At 45.1% G+C, this 21,868-nt stretch overlaps 1 protein-coding gene across 1 annotated transcript in view; it reads right to left on the minus strand.

Annotated features, from left to right (window-relative positions):
* The window catches only part of gpat2 (glycerol-3-phosphate acyltransferase 2, mitochondrial), a 33,199-nt gene extending 11,532 nt beyond the window's left edge, over nucleotides 1-21,667 (minus strand). Inside the window, exons 1-10 of the mRNA XM_067227871.1 lie at nucleotides 21,596-21,667; nucleotides 8,113-8,223; nucleotides 7,896-7,969; nucleotides 6,491-6,601; nucleotides 6,201-6,323; nucleotides 4,815-4,914; nucleotides 4,595-4,728; nucleotides 4,213-4,312; nucleotides 3,609-3,788; nucleotides 62-160 (exon numbers count right to left, since the gene is read on the minus strand). Coding sequence (XP_067083972.1) covers nucleotides 62-160; nucleotides 3,609-3,788; nucleotides 4,213-4,312; nucleotides 4,595-4,728; nucleotides 4,815-4,914; nucleotides 6,201-6,323; nucleotides 6,491-6,601; nucleotides 7,896-7,969; nucleotides 8,113-8,223; nucleotides 21,596-21,667 — 1,104 coding nt within the window. The remainder of the gene's footprint in view (nucleotides 1-61; nucleotides 161-3,608; nucleotides 3,789-4,212; nucleotides 4,313-4,594; nucleotides 4,729-4,814; nucleotides 4,915-6,200; nucleotides 6,324-6,490; nucleotides 6,602-7,895; nucleotides 7,970-8,112; nucleotides 8,224-21,595) is intronic.
* Nucleotides 21,668-21,868: the final 201 nt, after the last annotated feature.

Here is a 21,868-nt window from a genome sequence, read left to right on the forward strand (position 1 = left end):
CCATCAGATGTAAAACGTAAAAAGACAAATCTACAAGGTTCTGTAGAGAAAGGCTCCTCACCTGGAAAGAGAAGGGCTGGGAAAAGTGGACCCTGACACTGCCTCTGTATCTGCCCTGGAGCATTGACCACACACACCTCACTGCAGACCGAACACCCACCTGCAACACACATACACAGACAGCACACACATCACTACAGACCTACACACACACACACACACACCTCACGGCAAATTGTGCACACACCAGGAACACACACACACTTCACTGCAAACCGCACACACACCTCACTGCAGACCACACACAAATATCTCACTGCAGACAGCACACACACCTGGCACACAAACACACCTCACTGCAGACCTTGCACACACTTCAGTGTTTCCCCTATCATCATTTTGGCAGGGCGGCCCCGAAAATGACCTCCCTCCCCCTAAAATAATTACAAAATATATATATTAATTGTCCTATATACACACAAAACGTGATATAAAACTTCTCTACCAGGGTTTCTGCAGGTTTCAGTAAGTCAAATTTAAGACCTTTTTAAGACCATAAAGATCGAAATTTAAGACCTACACAACGCATTACCAAAATTCAAATCAAATCAAAGAAATTCTGAAAAAAACATTTTATTTAAATGAATTCAGTCATTGAAAAAGCATAAATTTTACCTTACAGGTAACACTTTAGAATAATGGTCCGTTGTTAACGAGTAGCTATGCAGGAAGTAATAGGTAGTTCTACATTAACACCGAATTTAATACTATTAACTAATATGGAACCAAGATTAACTAAGCAGTAAGTAATAGCTAATTTACGACAAAGGTAGTTCCTTGGTAGGTATTTGATTATTACTAAATAAACATATCCTCATTGAGAACTACTTGTGAACTATGACCAATTAATAAATAATAAACAATGAATTACTAATCACAAAAGTAATGTCAATTGTGTTTTTTCTTACTCTTAACATGGTCATAACATTTCAGAAGCTTGTGCCTCAAATTAGTTCTTTGTGGAAACCAGTTTATGAATATTAACATTATAACACTTCCCCCCCCAATATTTGATCATACTGTATGATTATGGGACACGTCCTCCCCAATATTTGATCATACTGTATGATTATGCGGGCAATTTCGATGTGACTGCTATTACGTCTTTCTGCAGCTCAGAAAATATCAAATCCCGGCCGGTCCATTTTCCAAATCCAGTCGATTTAGCTTACCGAAACCTATTTGTCCTGAAATCCATGTCATGTTTTCCCTAAACCTATACTCTGGTGCAACGTCAATGAGTGAGTTTGGAGCGCGAAATACTTTGGCACATTTTTATGGATGGTAAATATCCAGTATTTGGCTGGATATTTACTACTCACTCATTACAGAGTGAGTAGGCCTATATGTTAATTTGGGTTAGGGTTAGCCATGTACTATAATACTTGTTTAGCCATTATGTTTGATTCAGTTTCTCATCACAGTTTGTTGAATGTGTATGTTTCATTCCAAAATACAGAATTTTTTGTTTAAATGCTAGGTTTCATCATTGTGCCAAACAAAAAATGTTTCATTCAGACATATTTTACAAAATTCTTTATTCTTGCATGCCCATGTGCATTTTTGCATTATGTAGGTTTTTCTTTTTTTACCCAATCATTGCAGTTGTTTTATGTAGTAAATCTTGCAAGGTGACGTGTTAACATGTTTTTCACTTTGAAATAATGGTCCAGATTACAGTTACTGCGGGATGACAGGGTAACCCTTGAATAATTAGTGAGGAGTTAACATGTTTGTCACTTTAAAATAATGGTCCACATCACAAGTAGTTCCTGCAGGATGACATGGTAACGCTTGAGTAATTAGTGAGGAGTTAACATGTTTGTCTCTTTAAAATAATGGTCCACATCACAAGTAGTTCCTGCAGGATGACAAGGTAACGCATGATAATTAGTGAGGAATTATACTGGTTTTCACAAGTAAGTCTAATAAGTCTAATTTTATATTTGACACATACGGTACAGGCATACATTTCTGTGAGGCACTAGTGATATTCTAACAAACATTAATCTGGAAGATGTGGTTTTACGCTTATCGCAACATAAATGCAGGATGCAAATTGTTTTTGACAAGAGAACATCAATGTTTATATTCATATCCTAAAGAGATGTCCTTCTCAGGCGGCTACTGTAACATAAAAGGTAGGTCTTTGGAGTCTGAGACATATTGAACTGACACTTAAGAGCTCATAATAGTAAACTAATCCAATCATGAGCGTGTCAGCATCACTTCCTAATTAAAAATGTTAAACAAGTTATCATTATTTGTATTATACTATGTTTAAGTTTGAAATAAACAGAGAACATACGTCCATCCTTTGGTAAGAGTAGTCACAATCTCAACCTGTAGCTAACGTATTTGGGGGGATATAATATTCATAAACTGGTTTCCACAAAGAACCCATTTGAGGCACAAGCTTCTGAAAAGTTATGACCATGTTAAGAGTAAAACAACCAAATTGTTAACTTTTTAGACATGTTACTTTTGTGATTAGTAATTAATTGGTTATTCTTTCTTAATTGGTCATAGTTCACAAGTAGTTCTCAAGAGGATATATTTATTTAGTAATAACCAAATACCTACCAAGGAACTACCTTTGTCATAAATTTGCTATTACTTACTGCTTAGTTAATCTTGGTTCCATGTTAGTTAATAGTATTAAATTCGGTGTTAATGTAGTACTACCTATTACTTCCTGCATAGCTACTTGTTAACAACGGACCATTATTCTAAAGTGTTACCATTTTACACATAGGTCAATCACATAAGTAACCTTCCACACCCAACAACGTGCCTTATCCCCAAAATGAAAATAGGGTCAAACAAACTTGCCCTCAAATAGAGAGAGAAAGTGTGTGAGTGAGTGTGTGACTTGGGTAAAACCTTTTTTAGACCTGACTAGATTACATTTAAGACCTCGGATGAAAATCTAGCCGTTTTTAAGACTTTTTAAGGTCTTAAATTTTAAGTTCAGAATTTAAGACTTTTTAAGACCCCGCGGAAACCCTGACTACAGGCAATCCGCTTCTTGCTCGTCTTCTGAACTTATGTTGTTCTGTGCACCTGACAATATAAAACTTGAACTGTGTGATTGTGGTTGGTAGGTGTAGCGAAGCCAGCTAAAAAAATGATATCCTGGGTATGTTGAACTTGCTTTGTAGTATAGGCCTCAGGTGTTTGTGTGTTTTGCACCATTCTACCTGGTGTGTGTCTCTTTCAGACTCAAAAGTTTCTGGAAGCCCAGGGAAGTAGAGGTCTGTCCAATTTTTCCTGCCCGTCGTCACACACACACACACACGGACCACACACCTCACTGCTGACAGTGCACACATCTCAGTGCCGAAAGCATAAACACCTGGGACACACACACACACATACATCACTATAGACAACACACACACCTGGAACACACACACACACCTCACTACAGAGAGCACCTACACCTGCGGCACATGTACACATCTTACTGCAGACAGACCACACACCTGGAACACCTGGAGTATTTGTGGGAGTATGTATGAGTGTGAGTGTGTTTGTAAGCTCCATACCTTTGTGCTGTCCTGGGGAACACAGTCGTAAGAGATGCCAACGGGCACCAGGCAGACAGTGGGCACAGCCCCCTCCAGCATGATTTGACGGAGTCGTGCCAACCACTGCCCTCCCTGCCCACTCAGCCCAGACACACACACACTCACGGCCTGCCCCTCACACAACAGCTCCCCCAACACCTGTAGGAGAGAGGATGGGGGAGAGCAGGGGAGAGGATGGTAATGGTGGAAAGCAATGGGAGAGGAGGAGAGGATAACCAGTGGAGCAGCAGGAGAATAAACAGGGGAGTGAAGGGAGAGGAGAAGGATAAGAGAGAAGGGGAACAGGGGAGAGGAGGAGGGTGAAACAACTGCTAGGCTTATTGAAAGGAGCAGACCTTGACACAAACTACAAAGGAACAGCTACCGATACAGACCCCATCACAATTCACTGCTACATTCAATAAACTATCAACTCAGTCCATCCCAGCCAAAAGAGCAGCAGCATTGTCAGTGTTGCAGAGCAAAGAGGGACCTGGAGTCAGGGTGTAGGGTTGTACCAGGCTCTTGCCCTCTGTGTATTGGTGTGTGTTCAGGTCTCTGTCACAAACGGAGGCAGACTTACTGAGGTCATGATTGGTGAGTGGAGGCTGTTAATATGAGCATCCTCTTCACTGTTGGCACCAATAGGGAGGAGAACCACGCCCAGCTTTTGCAGGACAGACCTGTTGGAACAAGTTATCCATGTTGAGAAGACAGGAACAACAACTACCTTACAATGCTATAGATGTTTGTGAGAGGAGGTGTGGGTGTGTGTGAATGAGAGAGAAAAAAGTTGTCGTGTGTGTGTGAGTAAGGTGTGTGTGTGTGAGAGAGGATGTGTTTGTGTGTTACAGAGGTGGTGTGGGTGAGAGGATGTGTGCGTTTGAGTGAGAGACAGAAAGAGAGAGAGGTGGTGTGGTATCTGTGTGTACGAAAGAGAGAGGAGGTGGTGTGTGCACAGGTACCGTATCCAGAATGTGTGTATCTGCAGAGGGCAGATCGTGTACGGCACCCTAAGGTTGTAGCAGAACAGGACCAGGGGCAGCAGGACATAATCCACTACACTCTGACGCTCACATACGTACACCAGGGGGCAACCCTGAGACACACACACACTTCAGATCTCTTATCATGCTCTAGACGTGTTAAAACATACAAGTGAGACTGTGTGTGTGTGATGTGTACCTGCTGTGCAGCTCTCTGTAGGGAAGCCAGGTGGTTCAGGTTAACTTGAACACTACAGAATACACACTTTAGGAGCTTCAGCACCAGCCAGCCTATTAAACTGGAGAGGGTGGAAGAAAAAGAGACAGTAAGAGACAGTAAGAGACAGACTTGGCACAAGGAGGATGGACAGCAGTGTTTCCCACACAGACTAATTTGTGGCGGTGCGCCACAGAATCAACACCGGCCGCCACATATTGCGTTTCGTTATTCTTTTTAACATTTTGTTTATGCTATTTAAAACACGCAGCGTATTCCTTCAGCTGCATTTTCTTTCCCTGCTCTCTCTTTGTCTCTCGGTCACTCACACGTCTCTCTCACAGACACACAGTCACAACGTCAGCACACGTTAGCAACGACGCATAGATACGCCGTTCTAGACAGACAGCGATATCAGCGAGCCCTCAGCATTAGTACCATAGCTTAAAGTCTAGGAAAGTTGAGGTTACTTTTCGCTAGGTACCTATGAACATGTCTTAATCTGCTAGACAAGTGGGTTCCTCTTTGTTCTTTTGGTGAGTAATCTCACGTGCCCTACTTACCGGCGTCATGGAGCCAACCAGCTAAATAGTTATTTAGCACTAGCGTTGCTACATACCTACAGCTGGCAGCTCCGTTTTTCTCATAGATTCAGACCTAGCCCCGGTAAATTGTAGAGCTAGCTAACTACTACACTTCTGCAGTAGTGCAGTAACTACTACACCCCACAATTTCCCCAGAAATATTTTCAGGCTTCAACCAGTGCTGCTCAAGCAGAAAAACAGGGTCAGGGAGAGAAAGAGATAGATTCGTTAGGCATTGAAGAAAGAGTAGGAGAGGAGGACAGCATTCAACATGCTGCTGTGAGAGAGCCAGCTGAAGCAACAGGTGAGGTGGACAAACAGATGTAGAAACAGGCAGGTAAGAAAGCAGGTCTCAGGATAAGGGAACACATTTCTATTCTTCCGTTTCTGGCAGATAGGACTTGAATGGGGTGTGAATTTTGTATAGGGTGTTAAATGTGTAATTTGGGTTGGGCGTGTGATTCATATTATTTAATATAATAAAGTTCTGTGTAAAGAATGATTAATGAAGGAATTATATTGAACCCCCCCGGTCTGACATGGTACCACCCCCCCCCCCCACCCCACCCCCCAAATTGCTTTCTAATCTGTGGGAAACACTGGACAGACTTCAAAGAGGATGACAAAGGCACTATTTCATGACAGAAATAGGATGGAAATCACAAAGAGAAAATCCGAAGATAAGCTTGAATATGATTTCCATCTATGAAATCTCCTAAGTTCAGAATGTATAAGCTAGTTCCTAATGACGAGGTTGTATGGCGAATGTTACACACACGCATACCGAAGAAGAGGTGGGTAGATGCAGGTGTTGATGAGGAGGTGGTAAGGGGAGAGACGAGTAAATGGCTCCTGAATGTCTTCCAACATAGAGGGTGTGTGGGGGATGGAGAGAGCCTTCTGTACCCTGAAAAACACAGGTTTTTTACACACCCACACATTATACACACTCATATCTTCCAGACTCTGCACCCTCCTACTTGTCACTGTTCCAGAATCCACCCCTCCCTCACTTGTTCTCTTGCAGAGTTTGCACCCTCACCTGTCACTGTTCCAGGGTCCACCCCCCTTTACCTGTCACTCTTCCATACTCTGTCCAGCCTGTCAGTAGCAGTACTGGGCTCCACCCTGCGTCCCCTGACAAACAGCACATAGCACAGCCTTCTCACCAGCCAGCCTCTGTACCTACATCAAAGGACAAAGGTGTGTGTGCGTTGCAAGTCAGGTCATACAAACGCCCCCCAAGAAGACTTCAACGGCCCCCATATTTTGCAATGCCCCACCGACGTTCTCTGATCGCCCCCTTTGGGGTGGTATTGCTTGCATTGAGCAACGCTGATGCAGTGCAAACACCACCCTTTCCACGTGAAAACGTTCATAGCTAGTAGGGCTGTCAAAATTGCTCAAATGACGTTAGAATATTCCCTTTAAAAAAAACACATATTCGAATATATTCGAATTTCTGGTTGCCCATTAGGCACGTCAATAACAGGACAAATTAATACAACGAGATACAACTACTTGTATACTGTAGGTAGGCCTAATTTATTTAAGTTTAAACATATTTAACAACATATTACCTACACAAAAAGAAGTCAATTAACTAATGGCCAAGACCGCAGACCTTGGCCTCTCGCTCGCACACACGCACTCTTTCTTTCTCTCTCTCCCCCGCACCGTCGCGCTCTCTGCGCATAGCGGTGTAAAATGAACGACAACAATAAACAAATGCCGAGTTCTGATCAAGAGTTTTGTGCAAGCAATTTAAAATCGCGATTATTGTCCCAAATATGGCAGGCTTCATTCAGTGATTGAAACAAATATTATTAACATTAATTGAAGTTTTACAGTATAGAACCGACATTGAACGCTCCGAGTGAGCTGTGCTGTGGTAAACATGGAGATGTAGCCTCAAGTTGCTAGTTGTTGAATGGTAAGCTAACTCTGGCTTACACACTACTTTAGCTGTAGGCTCAACAAGTTTACCATCAACTGACCAAAATCCGAAATATTTCCAGACATCACTCTTTAGATTTTTTGGGGTTACAATCACTTTCTTTGCTGCGGTCAAGATGGGTTCTGCACTTTCTGCCATCTTCCACGCAAGTCAACTGTCAGCAATGACGCTGAGGCGCGCGCCCACCTGCAAAGCAGACAGACGCGCCGCTGCTGCCGCGGTTGTGTTTTATTTTTTTTACATTCTAATATTAATTTTCACATTCGAATTTCTGTTTTTAACCACTATTCGAATATATATTTGAATATGGAATATTCGTTGACAGCCCTAATAGCTAGCTTGTGAAAATCACACTTCTGTGTGATTTTCCAAGAATTTCAGTGCCCAGTCTGAACTTGTGTTGTTCTCTGCACCTGACAAAAAAAAAGTTGAACTGTGTGATTGGTAGGTGTAGCGAACCCAGCAAAAAAAAACGATATCCTGGTTATGTTGAACTTGCTTTGTAGTATTGCACCATTCTACCTGGTGTGCGTCTCTTTCACACTCAAAAGGTTCTGGAAGCCCAGGGAAGTAGAGGTCTGTCCATAATTCCTGCCCTGAAACACACACTTGTTACTCACATTCTACTCTTCATCCCTTTCCATATCCTTGATATCCCTCTCACTCCCATCCCTCTATCTTTATTCCACCATTTCCATCCCTCTATATTCCACCAACTCCATCTCGCTCGCTCACTCACAAGGCTGTCAGGGGTACACTGCTGGCAGCACTGGCCGACACTGGGTCTGAACTTGCCAAGGTGGGGAGCCACAGTCTTTAGCTTCTTCTTTAGCTTCAATCCCCAGGACAGCTAAGGGACAGAGGACCACATACATCACAATAACTCAAACTTCACAATAGTGATGTCACAACCGGTACCAAGTTGGCACTCAACCAGGGTTGGGGAGTAACGGATTACAAGTAATTGGATTACTGTAATCTGATTACAAAATAATTGTAACTGTAATCTGTTACATTACTGGCTAAAAAATAATAATCGGATTACAGATACTTCCAAAAAATATTGAAGATTACTTTGACATTTGGGAGTAGTCTTTTTTTTTTTTACATTTATCCTTTTAATTGCAACATTTTCACATGTGCTTAACAGACACTACTAGCTTGTTAAAACTTTGATCATGGCTGCCTAACAACAACGCAACATGTCGCACCAACACACTGGATTTTTCTCCCGGCGTTTCAACGGGAAAAAAAAGGCAAAAACATAACAGTTCAATGCAAGCTATGTTTGCCTAGGGTGAAGCTGCTGTCTGCGTCAAAAGATTCAACTTCAAACTTGAAGAAGCATTTGAAGGTAAGGCTATGGCAAATTATAATTGACAGCAGGTAGCTATACATACGTGTACTGGTTACCTAAAAATTGCCGTCCTCCACAATTAGCAAACAAGTTAAATAGGGCAAGCTAGATGGCTCCCCTTACAAAAAAAGTATATTAAAGTATACTATAAGTGTACTAAAAATGGATAGTACACTTTTAGTTCACTTTTGATATACTTTCAAGTAGGGCTGCACAATTATGGCCAAAATGATCATCACGATTATTTTGATCAATATTGAGATCACGATTAATTATCATGATTATTTGTTGATTTTAACCAAAACAAATGTGATCATCACAATGCATTGTCCCTGCATAATGGATGTGAATAAAACTCAAAATATAAAATCAATAAAAAACAAATATTCCATAACAGAATGTAACCAAATTAGAACATTTCAGAACTATGGAGAAAAGACTAGTTTACAGGTTTTTATAAGGAAACACTAGCCTGTCAACATTTTCTGTCTTGAGGGATGAGCGAAGGCAGGTCACCACATTAACTCTTTATTTCCCCTCTGCGTTTTCTGTACATCGCAGGTAGTGCCACCTTGGAAAAATAATTGCGCGAGGGGATCACGTATCGTTTATCAAGAATTTTAAGCCTTCGTTTGTCACCGTTTTTATTTGGTACGTCTTTGGCCAAATGCTCCTCCCTGAGTCACCACCTTACCGCGGTGGAGGGGTTTGCATGTCCTAATGATCCTGGATCTAAGTTGTTGGGGGCTTTATGCCCCTGGTAGGGTCACCAAAGGCCCAAACAGGTTCCAGGTGAAGGACCAGACAAAGAGTGTCTCAAAAAAAAACTACCATGAAGAAAAATAACAATGGTTCCCAGTTGCACTTGCCCGGACGCGGGTCACTGGGGCCCCCCCTGAGCCAGGCCCGGGGGTAGGGCTCGATGGCGAGCGCCTGGTGGCCGGGCCTTTTCCCATGGGGCCCGGTCGGGCATAGCCCGAAGAGGCAACGTGGGACCCCCTTCCAGTGGGCTCACCATCTGCAGGAGGGGTCATGGGCGTCGGGTGCAGTGTGAGACGGGCGGCGGCCGAATGCGGGGGCCTTGGTGGTCCGATCCTCGGCTGCAGAAACTAGCTCTAGGGACGTGGAATGTCACCTTGCTGGCGGGAAAGGAGCCTGAGCTGGTGCGCGAGGTAGAGAGGTTCCGGCTAGATATAGTCGGCCTCGCCTCGACGCATAGCATCGGCTCCGGAACCAGTCTCCTTGAGAGGGGCTGGACTCTCTTCCACTCTGGAGTTGCCCTTGGTGAGAGGCGTCGAGCCGGGGTGGGAATACTTATTTCCCCTCGGTTCGGCCCCTGTACGTTGGGGTTCACCCCGGTGGACGAGAGGGTAGCCTCCCTCCGCCTTCGGGTGGGGGGACGGGTCCTCACTGTTGTTTGTGCTTACACACCAAACGGCAGCTCAGAGTACCCACCCTTTTTGGAGTCTCTGGGGGGGGTGCTGGAAAGCGCTCCTCCCGGAGATGCCCTCGTCCTCCTGGGGGACTTCAATGCTCATGTGGGCAATGACAGTGAGACCTGGAGGGACGTGAGTGGGAGGAACGGACCCCCCGATCTGAACCCGATCGGTGTTTTGTTGTTGGACTTCTGTGCTAGACACAGCTTGTCCATAACGAACACCATGTTCAAGCATAAGGGTCTCCATATGTGCACTTGGCACCAGGACACCCAAGGTCTCAGTTCGATGATCGACTTTGTAGTCGTGTCGTCGGACCTGAGGCCAAATGTCTTGGACACTCGGGTGAGGAGAGGGGCGGAGCTGTCAACTGATCACCACCTGGTGGGGAGTTGGCTACGATGGTGGGGGAGGACGCCGGTCAGGCCTGGCAGGCCCAAACGTAATGTGAGGATCTGCTACGATGGTGGGGGAGGACGCCGGTCAGGCCTGGCAGGCCCAAACGTAATGTGAGGACAGTGCCTCTGGACTGGCAGACCAGGGTGGTGGTTCCCCTCTTTAAAAAGGGGGACCGGAGGTTGTGCTCCAACTATAGGGGGATTACACTCAGCCTCCCTGGGAAAGTCTATTCAGGGGTTCCGGAGAGGAGGGTCGGTCGGATTGTCGAACCTCGGATTCAGGAGGAGCAATGTGGTTTTTGTCCAGGCCGTGGAACTGTGGACCAGCTCTACACCCTCGGCAGGGTCCTGGAGGGTGCATGGGAGTTCGCCCAACCAGTCTACACATGTTTTGTGGATTTGGAAAAGGCGTTCGACCGTGTCCCTCGGGGACTCATGTGGGGGGTGCTCCGGGAGTACGGGGTACCGGATTCCCTGATCGGGACTGTTCGGTCCCTGTATGACCGGTGTCAGAGTTTGGTCCGCATTGCCGGCAGTAAGTCAAACTTGTTCCCGGTGAGGGTTGGACTCCCCCCCCAGGGCTGCCCTTTGTCACCGATTCTGTTCATAACTTATATGGAATTTCTAGGCGCAGCCAGGGCGTTGAGGGCAGGGCTCTAGAGTGCGACCAATTTGGTCGCATATGCGACAAAAATTTGTACGGGTGAGACTAAAATGTTTACTAGGTCGCACCGGTGCACCTAACCTCCTCGCATCCGCTGCCTCTCCAGGAACAAAGCGTTTGTTTCTTCTTTGACGGAACTCGCACTCATGGTTGGATCATATCGTGGTCTAAACTAATCAGAGACAGAGATGGGGCGGGTCTTTGCCTCTGATTGGCTGTGGTCCAGATATTCCTGTAGGCCTACACTGCTCCGTGCTGTGTGATTGAAATTACGACCTGAGCACCAGAGAATCAGTTATGGCAGACCTGGGCATTGTACGGCCCGCGGGCCACAACCGGCCCACAGGCTGTTCCAATCCGGCCCGCGTGAGGTAAATCAAAAATTTAAAATAAATAAATGTATTGAGCGGTTGTAAATATGTCGTCCTGAAACACTAGTGATCAGGCAATTTACATATGTGCGCTTGCGCAACCTCACCGACAGGAGAGTTAGGTGGTTAGCCCTCGAAAATGAAAAACGAAAGGTTGATACAGAATGAAGAGTTTTTAACAAGACATGGACTTCTAAGTATCTGTTTACTGAGGTCAAAGTCAAAGCTGTGTTCTTAGTTTTGGAGAACAGGTCGCTGTGTTGAAGGATTACAATTTGAGTCGGCACTAAGGGACTCAAGAAAAAAAACTAACACGGACATAAGAACTTGACTGATTCAGTGGGCGCGGGCTGATGGTTTGATAGTTAAATTGCACACTCGGATCATCACCTGTCAGCTGTCCTTCGCATATCCACCTCAGACATTCAGCCAGATTTCGATGCACTTGTTCAAGCCCACTGGATTCCTCTCACATAACAAAATGAACTGCAAAAAAGTATTGCTTTTTGTATAAAGTTTATCAATTGCATATCTTTAACATACTGCAAAACAACTTTTCAGTGTTGGTGAAGATTAACTAGTTACAAATAAAATGAAACACTGATGTAATGATTATTTTAGTTTTTACTGTTACTTCGATAGTCTTTTCCTAGTTGACCAACATGTAAAATATTTGTATAAATATTTACAGAATATCCTTATTCTTCTGATAACCAGTAACAGCTAATCAAAATATATACTTTACTGCTTTTTACAATGGGGGAAAATGAATAGTGAGCAGAATTAAGTTCAAGTTATCGTTGATGCGGCCCTCCAACACATTTCAGGTTTCTCATGTGGCACCTTGTCAAAATTTATTGCCCACCCCTGAGTTACGGAGCTGGGCCATGGAGCTAACCCATGGAGCTAGGATGTTGATTCTAGGGAGAGTGTGGCAAGCTGGTTTAGCCAAGGCCAAGAAAGCCAAATTACAGGTGTTGGCCATCTGAAGGGCATGCGACAGCAAGGGGGGACCCGCTATAAGACTTTGAGCCATGAAATATTAGGTCTCAGTTCAGGGAAGCACTTTTAAACAGTAGCACATTCTATTTTATTTATTAGTGCAACCAAGGGAAAAAGTTAGTCTGGAGCCCTGGAGGGGGTCCGGTTTGGTGACCTCAGGATCAGGTCGCTGCTTTTTGCAGATGATGTGGTCCTGTTGGCTTCATCGGGCCGTGACCTTCAGCTCTCACTGGAGCGGTTCGCAACCGAATGCGAAGCGGCTAGGATGGGAATCAGCACCTCCAAATCTAAGGCCATGGTTATCGACCGGAAAAGGGTGGAGTGCAATCTCCGGGTCGGGGAGGAGATCTTTACCCAAGCGGAGGAGTTCAAGTATCTCGGGGTCTTGTTCACAAGTGAGGGAAGAATGGAGCGCGAGATCGACAGGCGGATCGGTGCGGCGTCCACAGTGATGCGGGCTCTGCATCGGTCCATCGTGGTGAAGAAAGAGCTGAGTCGAAAGGCGAAGCTCTCTATTTACCAGTCGATCTACGTTCCTACTAGTGGTGGGCCGTTAACGCAGTGAGACTCTTATCGCGCGATTAAAAAAAGATCGCCATTAATCTATTCTCAAAATAGGGTTGGGAGCTGGGTCTATACTACGCAAGCTATGATGACTTTCACCTTGATATTTTAGCGCGGATGTATACCTAGCCGAATTGCACTGTAGGGGCAAGTCTTCGAACCTGTGTGTATGCCTTGTGTATGAAATTATCACATCAAACGTGACGTGCTAACATGGATGCAGCTATGAAGCCGCCTGGTTTGCTTCAGGGAAAATGTATTTTTAAGAAGCTTCCCAATGGAAACCTCAACAAGACTAAGGTTGTTTGCACCTTGTGCTATGCGGAATTAGTTTACTGTAGGAGTTCTTCCACTCTCAAATACCACCTAAACGCAAAGCATCCCTTAGTTAATGCGGAAGATGCCGGGCCAAGCACTGATGTAGCGCAGGGGAAGAGTCGTCGTCAAACTACGATGTTTGAGTGCAACCGAGGCAAGCCCGTCAGCACAGCTCTATCAGCCAAGCTAACTAATCTAATAAACAGTTAATAAACACAAGTACATCTTATTGAACATAATTTATTTTCATCACCAATTATCATAGTAGAACAGCTGTCTCAAGCGGTTTGTGATGCATTTTGGAAACAGGAGATGAGCTCCTGGTCTAATGCGCCACCTGGCTTGAGAAACCCGTTCTCAAATACTTACTTTTAGTCATTATTTGGGTAGCACACATATTCTGAATGCCTTCGGCGGAATTCAAATGAGCCATTTTAATGTAGATTAACGCCAAGATAACAGTGAGATTAATCTAGATTAAAAAAATTAATCTATGCCCACCACTAGTTCCTACCCTCACCTATGGTCACGAACTGTGGGTAGTGACCGAAAGAACGAGATTGCGAATACGAGCGGCCAAATGAGTTTTCTCCGCAGCGCGTCCGGGCTCTCCCTTAGAGATAGGGTGAGAAGCTCGGTCATCCGGGAAGGGCTCAGAGTAGAACCGCTGCTCCTCCGCGTTGAGAGGAGCCAGTTGAGGTGGCTCGGGCATCTGATAAGGATGCCTCCTGGACGCCTCCCTGGTGAGGTATTCTGGGCACATCCCACTGGGAAGAGGCCCCGTGGAAGACCCAGGACACGCTGGAGGGACTATGTCTCTCGGATGGCCTGGGAACGCTTCGGGGTCCCCCAGGAAGAGCTGGTGGAAGTGGCCGGGGAGAGGGAAGTCTGGGCCTCCTTGCTTGGGTTGCTGCCCCCGCAACCCGACCAAGCGGCAGTTGACGGACGGACGGACTTTGGCCAAATGAAATGCGACTGCATTAGTTGTTTCACTGTGTCTTTGGGAGGTAGATGGGTATGGTGATGCGCTAAAGAGGCTCGCTTCGATGGATGCCTCAGTTGATATTGTGTTTTGATTAGTCTTTGCAACGCATTTCTTGGCCCTCATACATTCATCGTATTGAACTTTATGGTGTTTTTTTAAGTGGTTAAAGAGGTTCGTTGTGTTGCTTTACGGCACTGTTTGCATATGACCTGTTCTTGTTTTGTGTCACTTGCCTTGAACCCAAGATACTTCCACACAATGGATGACGATCCGATTCTCGGGACAAGGCCCTCGGCTACGTTAGACATTCTTTTGTTTTCTTTGTTAAGATAGTTTAAAGCCTTATGACTGACTGCTCACATTACTCTGTCCTCTGTGACTGTCTACATCTAGAAACTAAGCTGCGCGGGGCAGGGAACAACTCTAATGTATCATGGAGGCACGTGATCAGACAGTAGGTGTATTCGACTTCATGCAGCGCCGCAGCCGGCTGCAGCCTGCAGATTGGAGAAAGAGTTTAACATAGCCCAATACATAAAATGACAACATTTCCGACTTTACGGAGCAGTTTATAACTCCTCCCCGACTGTAAGCAGCAACTCTCGCTGGTCGTTTCATGCAGCCGCAGCCGAACGCACCTATTGGTTTACGGAGCGCTAGATTGGCTTTGCCAAAAAAAAAAAAAAAACTTTAATACGGAGAGTTCTATGAACGGAATGACGCATTTTTTATATCGCTCGATCACGCGAATTTGATCGTGGGAAGCCGAAATCGTGATTGTGATTAATTTGATTAATCGTGCAGCCCTACTTTTAAGAAGTATACTTAGTAAATTGTTCACTTTTGATATACTTATAAGAAGTATGCTTAGAAACCAAAAAATATATACATTTCTGAAGTAGGATGTACGTTTTCTTTTATTATACCATGGTCTGGGTGAATACTCGATTCTGATTGGCTGCAGGGGTGTCCATTATCGGGTGATAACAGACACCTACTACGTAATTGCAGCAAAACTGTCTTTTCACCGTTCTAAATTATTGCGCTGGCTACATAGTATCATGAGCCTGTACAAAGTGTCTGAAATAAGTAACCATAACAACACAAACGTCAAAGCCTCCATTTACAATTTTGAAAGACTAACAAGCCAACTTGTATTTACAACAATGAGTGACTTGAATATTTATTTTAACCTATTTGAAAAATGTTACTTTTCTGAATCTACTATGTCAGTGTCACGTAACCGCTCATCTCACATCCCATTCGCTATTCACCTCTCTAGTCAATCTACTTCAGACAGGCTGCAGCCAACACGACAGTAGCCGCAACTCGACACATGGCCTATTATTTTCTTCTTAAAAATATTGATTTTATTTGGGGACAATGACATGGCTCGATAGCTGGCTAGTATTGTTGTTAAACATACTGTCAAATTATAATTACTGTTTGGAGAATGTCAACTTTGATGCGGTCATCTCACATCCATTTTCTATTCAACTCGCTCCAGAGGCTGCAGCCGTACTGTAGCCTAGTACTAGTATATGGCCGATACTTTGTTCGTGAAAATCTTGATATTGATTTTGGGACAGTGACATGGCTGGTTAACTAGCAAATCTTCTTGTCAAACATACTGTAAAATTATATTTACTGTGTCAACCGTACACAATGTTATTGCCTTTTAATCTTGCTAGCATAATGTTAGCTTTCGGGCTAATAGCTCATCCAAAGGAAAGCCGGAAAAACGTTAGATTTTCTTTTGCAAAACGCATGGAAACAAATTAATGTTTGTAAAAAAAGTGACCATGTTTTTGCTGTATAAGTATGGGATAATGCCCGACGAGGTGTTCAATATCACCTGATAATGGCCTCCGCATCGTCCATTATTAGGTGATATTGGACACCTCGTCGGGCATTATCCCTCTTATACAGCAAAAAGTCAAAAGTACATTACAAGTTACATTTTTTAGATCCATCTTGTATATTCTAATTATTCATGTTGAGGAAAATCTATTATGCATTGCACATTGAATCTTTTTTTGCTGCTGAAGCTGTAACCTTAATTACTGCCAAAACATTTTGAAGCCCTATACACTTATACTATGCTAATAATTATCAGAGTATTAATGGGAAAAACGAAAAAGCTACTTGAGAAAGAAGCAGACAGAAGGGTTGCATTATGCATTTGAAGGTTATACTGTCAAACTGACTGAAGAACGAAATAACGACGTGAAAAATTGAAGATAGCGTGGCTCATTGGCTGGTCAATTCACATGATGCAAGGCGATAAATAGTGTTCGAATTTGCTGATAAGTTTGCCGTTTGTTCGAAATACAAATGTAACTTCATGAATTTCGTTTTTTTTATGTGTCTGCTTACAATGTATTGTTTTGTTGCGTGGCAATTGTCATTGTTGTGCTGGTTTAACATTGTAACCATGAGTTAAATGACTTACGTTTGATAAGAAGAGCTGGATTATTACAACACGAGTGCATACTCAGGAAATATCTTCTTTCAGCTAATAATCTGCAGTGTCACTTGGCGAGGGCCCCCGTTCTCGTCAAGTGACGCAAGATTGGCGGCGTTTGAGGGATATTTAAACATTTAAATATTAGTAAATCATAAATGGACATTACGTTTACTTCTTGAAATACTTACATTAATTGTTTACATAATTAGGGCCATTGTAGAATTTGGTTAAATCAGCCCTGACTTCTGTAATCAGATTCAGAGCGAATAGTGTCTTACTGAGTGTACTTCGTGACTGCCATCTGACTGTAAGTAACCAGAGTTTGTTTCATTCATTTGTGTTTTGCTAAAACTTTGCCTCTTGGACAGAGGGTAAGGGTATAGCAGCTAAATTGGTCAATAGGTAGCTAGCTAGAGATCGAGTTTCAGGGTACTTGCCGCCGAGTGAGACCCTGGCTTTGTTTACATAATTAGGGCCATTGTCAGCTGCATCTTTAGCATATTTAGGCGAGTAGCACTGCAGAGGCAGCCTCGTCTGGCAGCCTCGGTGCACGAAGACTCGGTCGAACAAAGACAGGGAGTCTACCTGCGGGAGTCCACCGAGGACGGCCTGCGAGGCGGATCACCTCTTCTGATAAGCATCACCCTATTTGTATTCTATTCTACCTAGAACATATTCATAGCTAGCATGTGTTTCTCCAGCATTCCTGTTCATTACACTACTCGTAGACGTAGATATATCACAAAGTATATACGGTCAACTTCTAACCTTCACTACCTATCCAGATCTTCTCCACCTGCCCTCTTTCTATAGGGCTCTGGAACTGCCAGTCTGCTGTGAACAAGGCAGACTTCATCCCAGCGTTTGCATCTCATGCTTCTCTTCATTCCCTGGCGCTGACAGAGACATGGATCCGCCCTGAGAACACTGCAACTCCAGCTGCTCTCTCCGTCAACCACTCCTTCACTCACTCACCCCGCTCAACCGGGCGGGGTGGTGGGACAGGGTTGCTTCTTTCCCCACATATTAAATACACATCCACACCACTCCCTGTTACTGCCAAATCATTTGAACACCATTATGAGATGCTAACTGATCCTATCAAAGCATGCTTAATTGTTCTTTATCGCCCACCAGGCCCGCTAGCCGACTTTGTGGAGGAGCTGGACATGCTCCTCAGCGTCCTCCCGGATGATGGAACCCCCGATAGTCCTTGGGGACTTCAACATCCACCTCCAAGGAACGCAGGCCGTCGACTTTGTGTCTCTCCTGACCTCCTTCGACCTGACGCTGCTGAGCACACCGGCGACCCACAAGGCAGGCAAACAGCTAGACCTCATCCTGACACGTAACTGTATCACTGACTTTACCTCTGTAACCCCACTGCATATTTCTGATCACTACTTTATCCAATTCTCTATCTCACTCCTTCTACCTCCCCTCCCCTTGTAACTTTCCGGCGCAACCTCCGCTCCCTATCCCCCTCCCATTTCTCCTCTATTGTAACATCCTCCCTCCCCCCCATTGACGAGTTCTCGTCCCACCCCACTAACACTGCCACAGACACCTTGTTAACCACTCTAACTGCATCACTTGACTCTCTCTGTCCCCTGTCAACCAGGCCTGCACGATCTTCTCCCTCCTGCCCGTGGCTTACGGATGTTATTCGTGAAGAACGGTCCACCCTTCGGGCAGCCGAGAGGAGATGGCGCAAGTCCAAAGGTGGTCTGGACCTTGATAAGTATCACTCCCTCCTCAAATCCTTCTCTTCTCACATAACTGGTGCTAAAACCCTCTACTTTCTGAACAAAATTAACTCCGCTTCAAACCCCCACAAACCTTTTTCTACCTTCTCCACCCTTCTTAACCCACCTCCCCCACCCCCTCCCTCCAACCTGACAGCAGACGACTTCTCCTCCTTCTTTGAGAAAAAAGTCGCCGACATTAGCAGTCGGTTCCCTAAACCCACCTTTCCTACCCTCTCACCCTCCATGACTGACCCAACTAAATGTCTAAACTCTTTTTCTCCCCTGTCTGAGGCAGAAATCTCTGACCTCATTCTCTCTCATCGCCCCACCTCCTGTCCCCTTGATCCTATCCCCTCCCCTCTCTTTCAAACCATCTCCCCCTCCATCATAACTTTTCTTCTCCATGTCCTAAACTCCTCTCTTACCTCTGGCACCTTCCCCTCTGCCTTCAAACAGGCTAGAGTTACCCCTCTACTCAAAAAACCCTCCCTTAACCCTGCCGTCCTCCAGAACTACAGACCGGTATCACTGCTACCCTTCCTTTCAAAAACAATTGAACGTGCTGTATCTAACCAACTGTCTAACTTTCTCTCTCAGAACAACCTGCTTGACCCCAACCAATCGGGCTTCAAGACTGGCCACTCCACAGAGACTGCCCTCCTTTCAGTCACCACTGCCCTCCAGTCTGCCAGAGCGGCTTCCAGGTCATCCGTCATCATTCTGCTGGACCTTTCTGCAGCGTTTGATACGGTTAACCACCAGATCCTGCTCGCCAGACTTTCTGAGATGGGCATCACTGGCACTGCACTCCAGTGGATCTCATCCTACCTGTCGGGAAGATCCTACCAGGTTTCCTGGGGAGGCAAACTGTCAGGACCTCGACAGCTCTCCACTGGTGTCCCACAGGGCTCCGTCCTTGGACCCCTCCTCTTCTCTCTGTACACCACCTCACTTGGACCAATCATCACCTCCCATGGCTTCTCCTACCACTGCTACGCTGACGACACGCAGCTGTACCTGTCGTTCCCCCCGACCGATCCGGGGATCTCAGCTAGGATTGAGGCCTGCCTCACAGACATCTCCGCCTGGATGACCGAGCACCACCTCCAGCTGAACCTCGCCAAAACAGAACTTCATCATCCCGGCTAAACCCTCCATCTCCCACGATCTCTCAATCACCCTGGGATCTGCGACGGTGACCCCTTCATCCTCTGCCAGGAACCTTGGGGTTACCATGGACGACGAGCTCTCCCTCACGGCCCACATTGCTGCGGTCTCCCGGTCGTGTAGATTCACCCTCTACAACATCCGGAAGATCAGGAGATACTTGTCTGAGCACTCCACCCAGCTGCTAGTCCAAGCACTTGTCCTCTCCAAGTTAGACTATTGCAACTCGCTGCTCGCTGGTCTCCCAGCATGTGCAACCCTCCCTCTTCAGAGGATTCAGAAGGCAGCGGCCCGCCTGGTCTACAATCTACCCAGACGCTCCCATGTTACCCCGCTCCTCATCTCTCTCCACTGGCTACCTATCATGGCCCGTATCAGATTCAAGACCCTGGTATTGACCTGCCGAGCAGTGAACGGGACTGCACCCGTCTACATCAAGTCTCTCCTGCAGCCTTACACCCCCACCCGTCACCTACGGTCTTCTTCAGACAACCGCCCGGTGGTCCCACCTCTCAAGACCGCCCGGTCCCAACACAAGCTCTTCTCCTGTTTGGCCCCCCAGTGGTGGAATCAACTCCCCACCTCCATCAGAGATACTGACTGTCTCTCCACCTTCAAGAAAAGGCTCAAGACGCACTTGTTCCGGGAGTACAACGGTACTTAGGAATGGTTCGCTTGACCCGATGTTAGTTTCCTCAAAGATCACAATGACTCTTGCTTAGAGACTTGTTGCTCTTGTGGTTAGTGGTAACTGTTTTAAATTTCTGTTCTCGCTGTGATATATTGTTTTTATTACTGTTGCTTGCTTTTTTTTTTTTTTCACAGGTACACTTGCACTTATAGCGGTTCATGTTGTTTAATTGTAACTTGTTTAACTACATGCTCTTATGGTTCTTCCCTTTGGCACTTACTTTGGTTGTTCACAATGTGTGCTTCATGTTTTGGCTACTCGCGATGTTTTTTGGCTATCTTGCTGTTATGATCAGTGACCTATGCACTTTGTAAAGCTCTCTTGGAAGTCGCTTTGGATAAAAGCGTCTGCTAAATGAATAAATGTAAATGTAATTGAAAGTGCTTTTGAAGTATACTTCATAAACTAAAAGTGCACTACACAGGCTACTTTACAGTATTCAAAAGTAAACTTCAAATACACTAAGTGTACTTTAAATTGTACTAAATGACCTAAAAAGTGGTAGCCTGGGTGCCAGCCGAACTTGGCCCCGGCATTTTTTGTCCGAGTTCGGTCGAAACACGCCCCATACTCACAGCCCAGCGGAGCGGTATCAGACTCATATTATGACTATAATTATGAGTATGACAACGTCAGGCTAGAATTTTGGGACAAATGGGATGCAAATGGCATCACTTTGAAAATTGTCAAATTGGGGCGTGGCCTGTAGCGCCACCTTCTGTCTTAAGTGGCCCATGTTTGGTATGGTAGTTACTAATGCTCTGCAGTTTCAACATGCCAAATTTCACAACTTTTTACAGTTCTGGTCTAGGGGCTGCCATTGACTCCCATTGCACAATAAAAAAGCCAACAATAACAATAGGGTTCCCTCTACTGGAGGAACTCTAATAAAACTAACAATAACAATAGGTTTCCTCCTGACGGAGGAATCCTAATAAGAAAAGGTAGAAACAATTAAGTGGCTCCGCAGCTTCGCTGCTTGGCCACCAAATATATCGTAATCTTGTTATCTAGTGTAGTGTAATATAGCATAGTGTAATCTAGAATATCTCACGGCAGGTTTTTGCTGAGCTGTGGGTAAATGCCTTGGGGCTTCTCTGAGGACTTCATCCACATCTGGAAGCATGATGGTCCAGTCCACAAGAGTCTGTCCCTTTCTCAGAGTCCTACCATCACACATCAGGGAGGGAGGGAGAATGTAGGGTCAACAAGGGTCTGAAAGCACGATAGAGACATAATACTGTAGCTGGAAGCCATCTCTACAAAGTGCTTGTTGCTAACCGCTCAGCCATCTGGTGTCTTGCAGCATTTTTGTTGATTGTCGTGT

The sequence above is a fragment of the Osmerus mordax genome, chromosome 24 (genome assembly GCF_038355195.1).
Source record: "Osmerus mordax isolate fOsmMor3 chromosome 24, fOsmMor3.pri, whole genome shotgun sequence".
NCBI lineage: Eukaryota > Metazoa > Chordata > Actinopteri > Osmeriformes > Osmeridae > Osmerus > Osmerus mordax.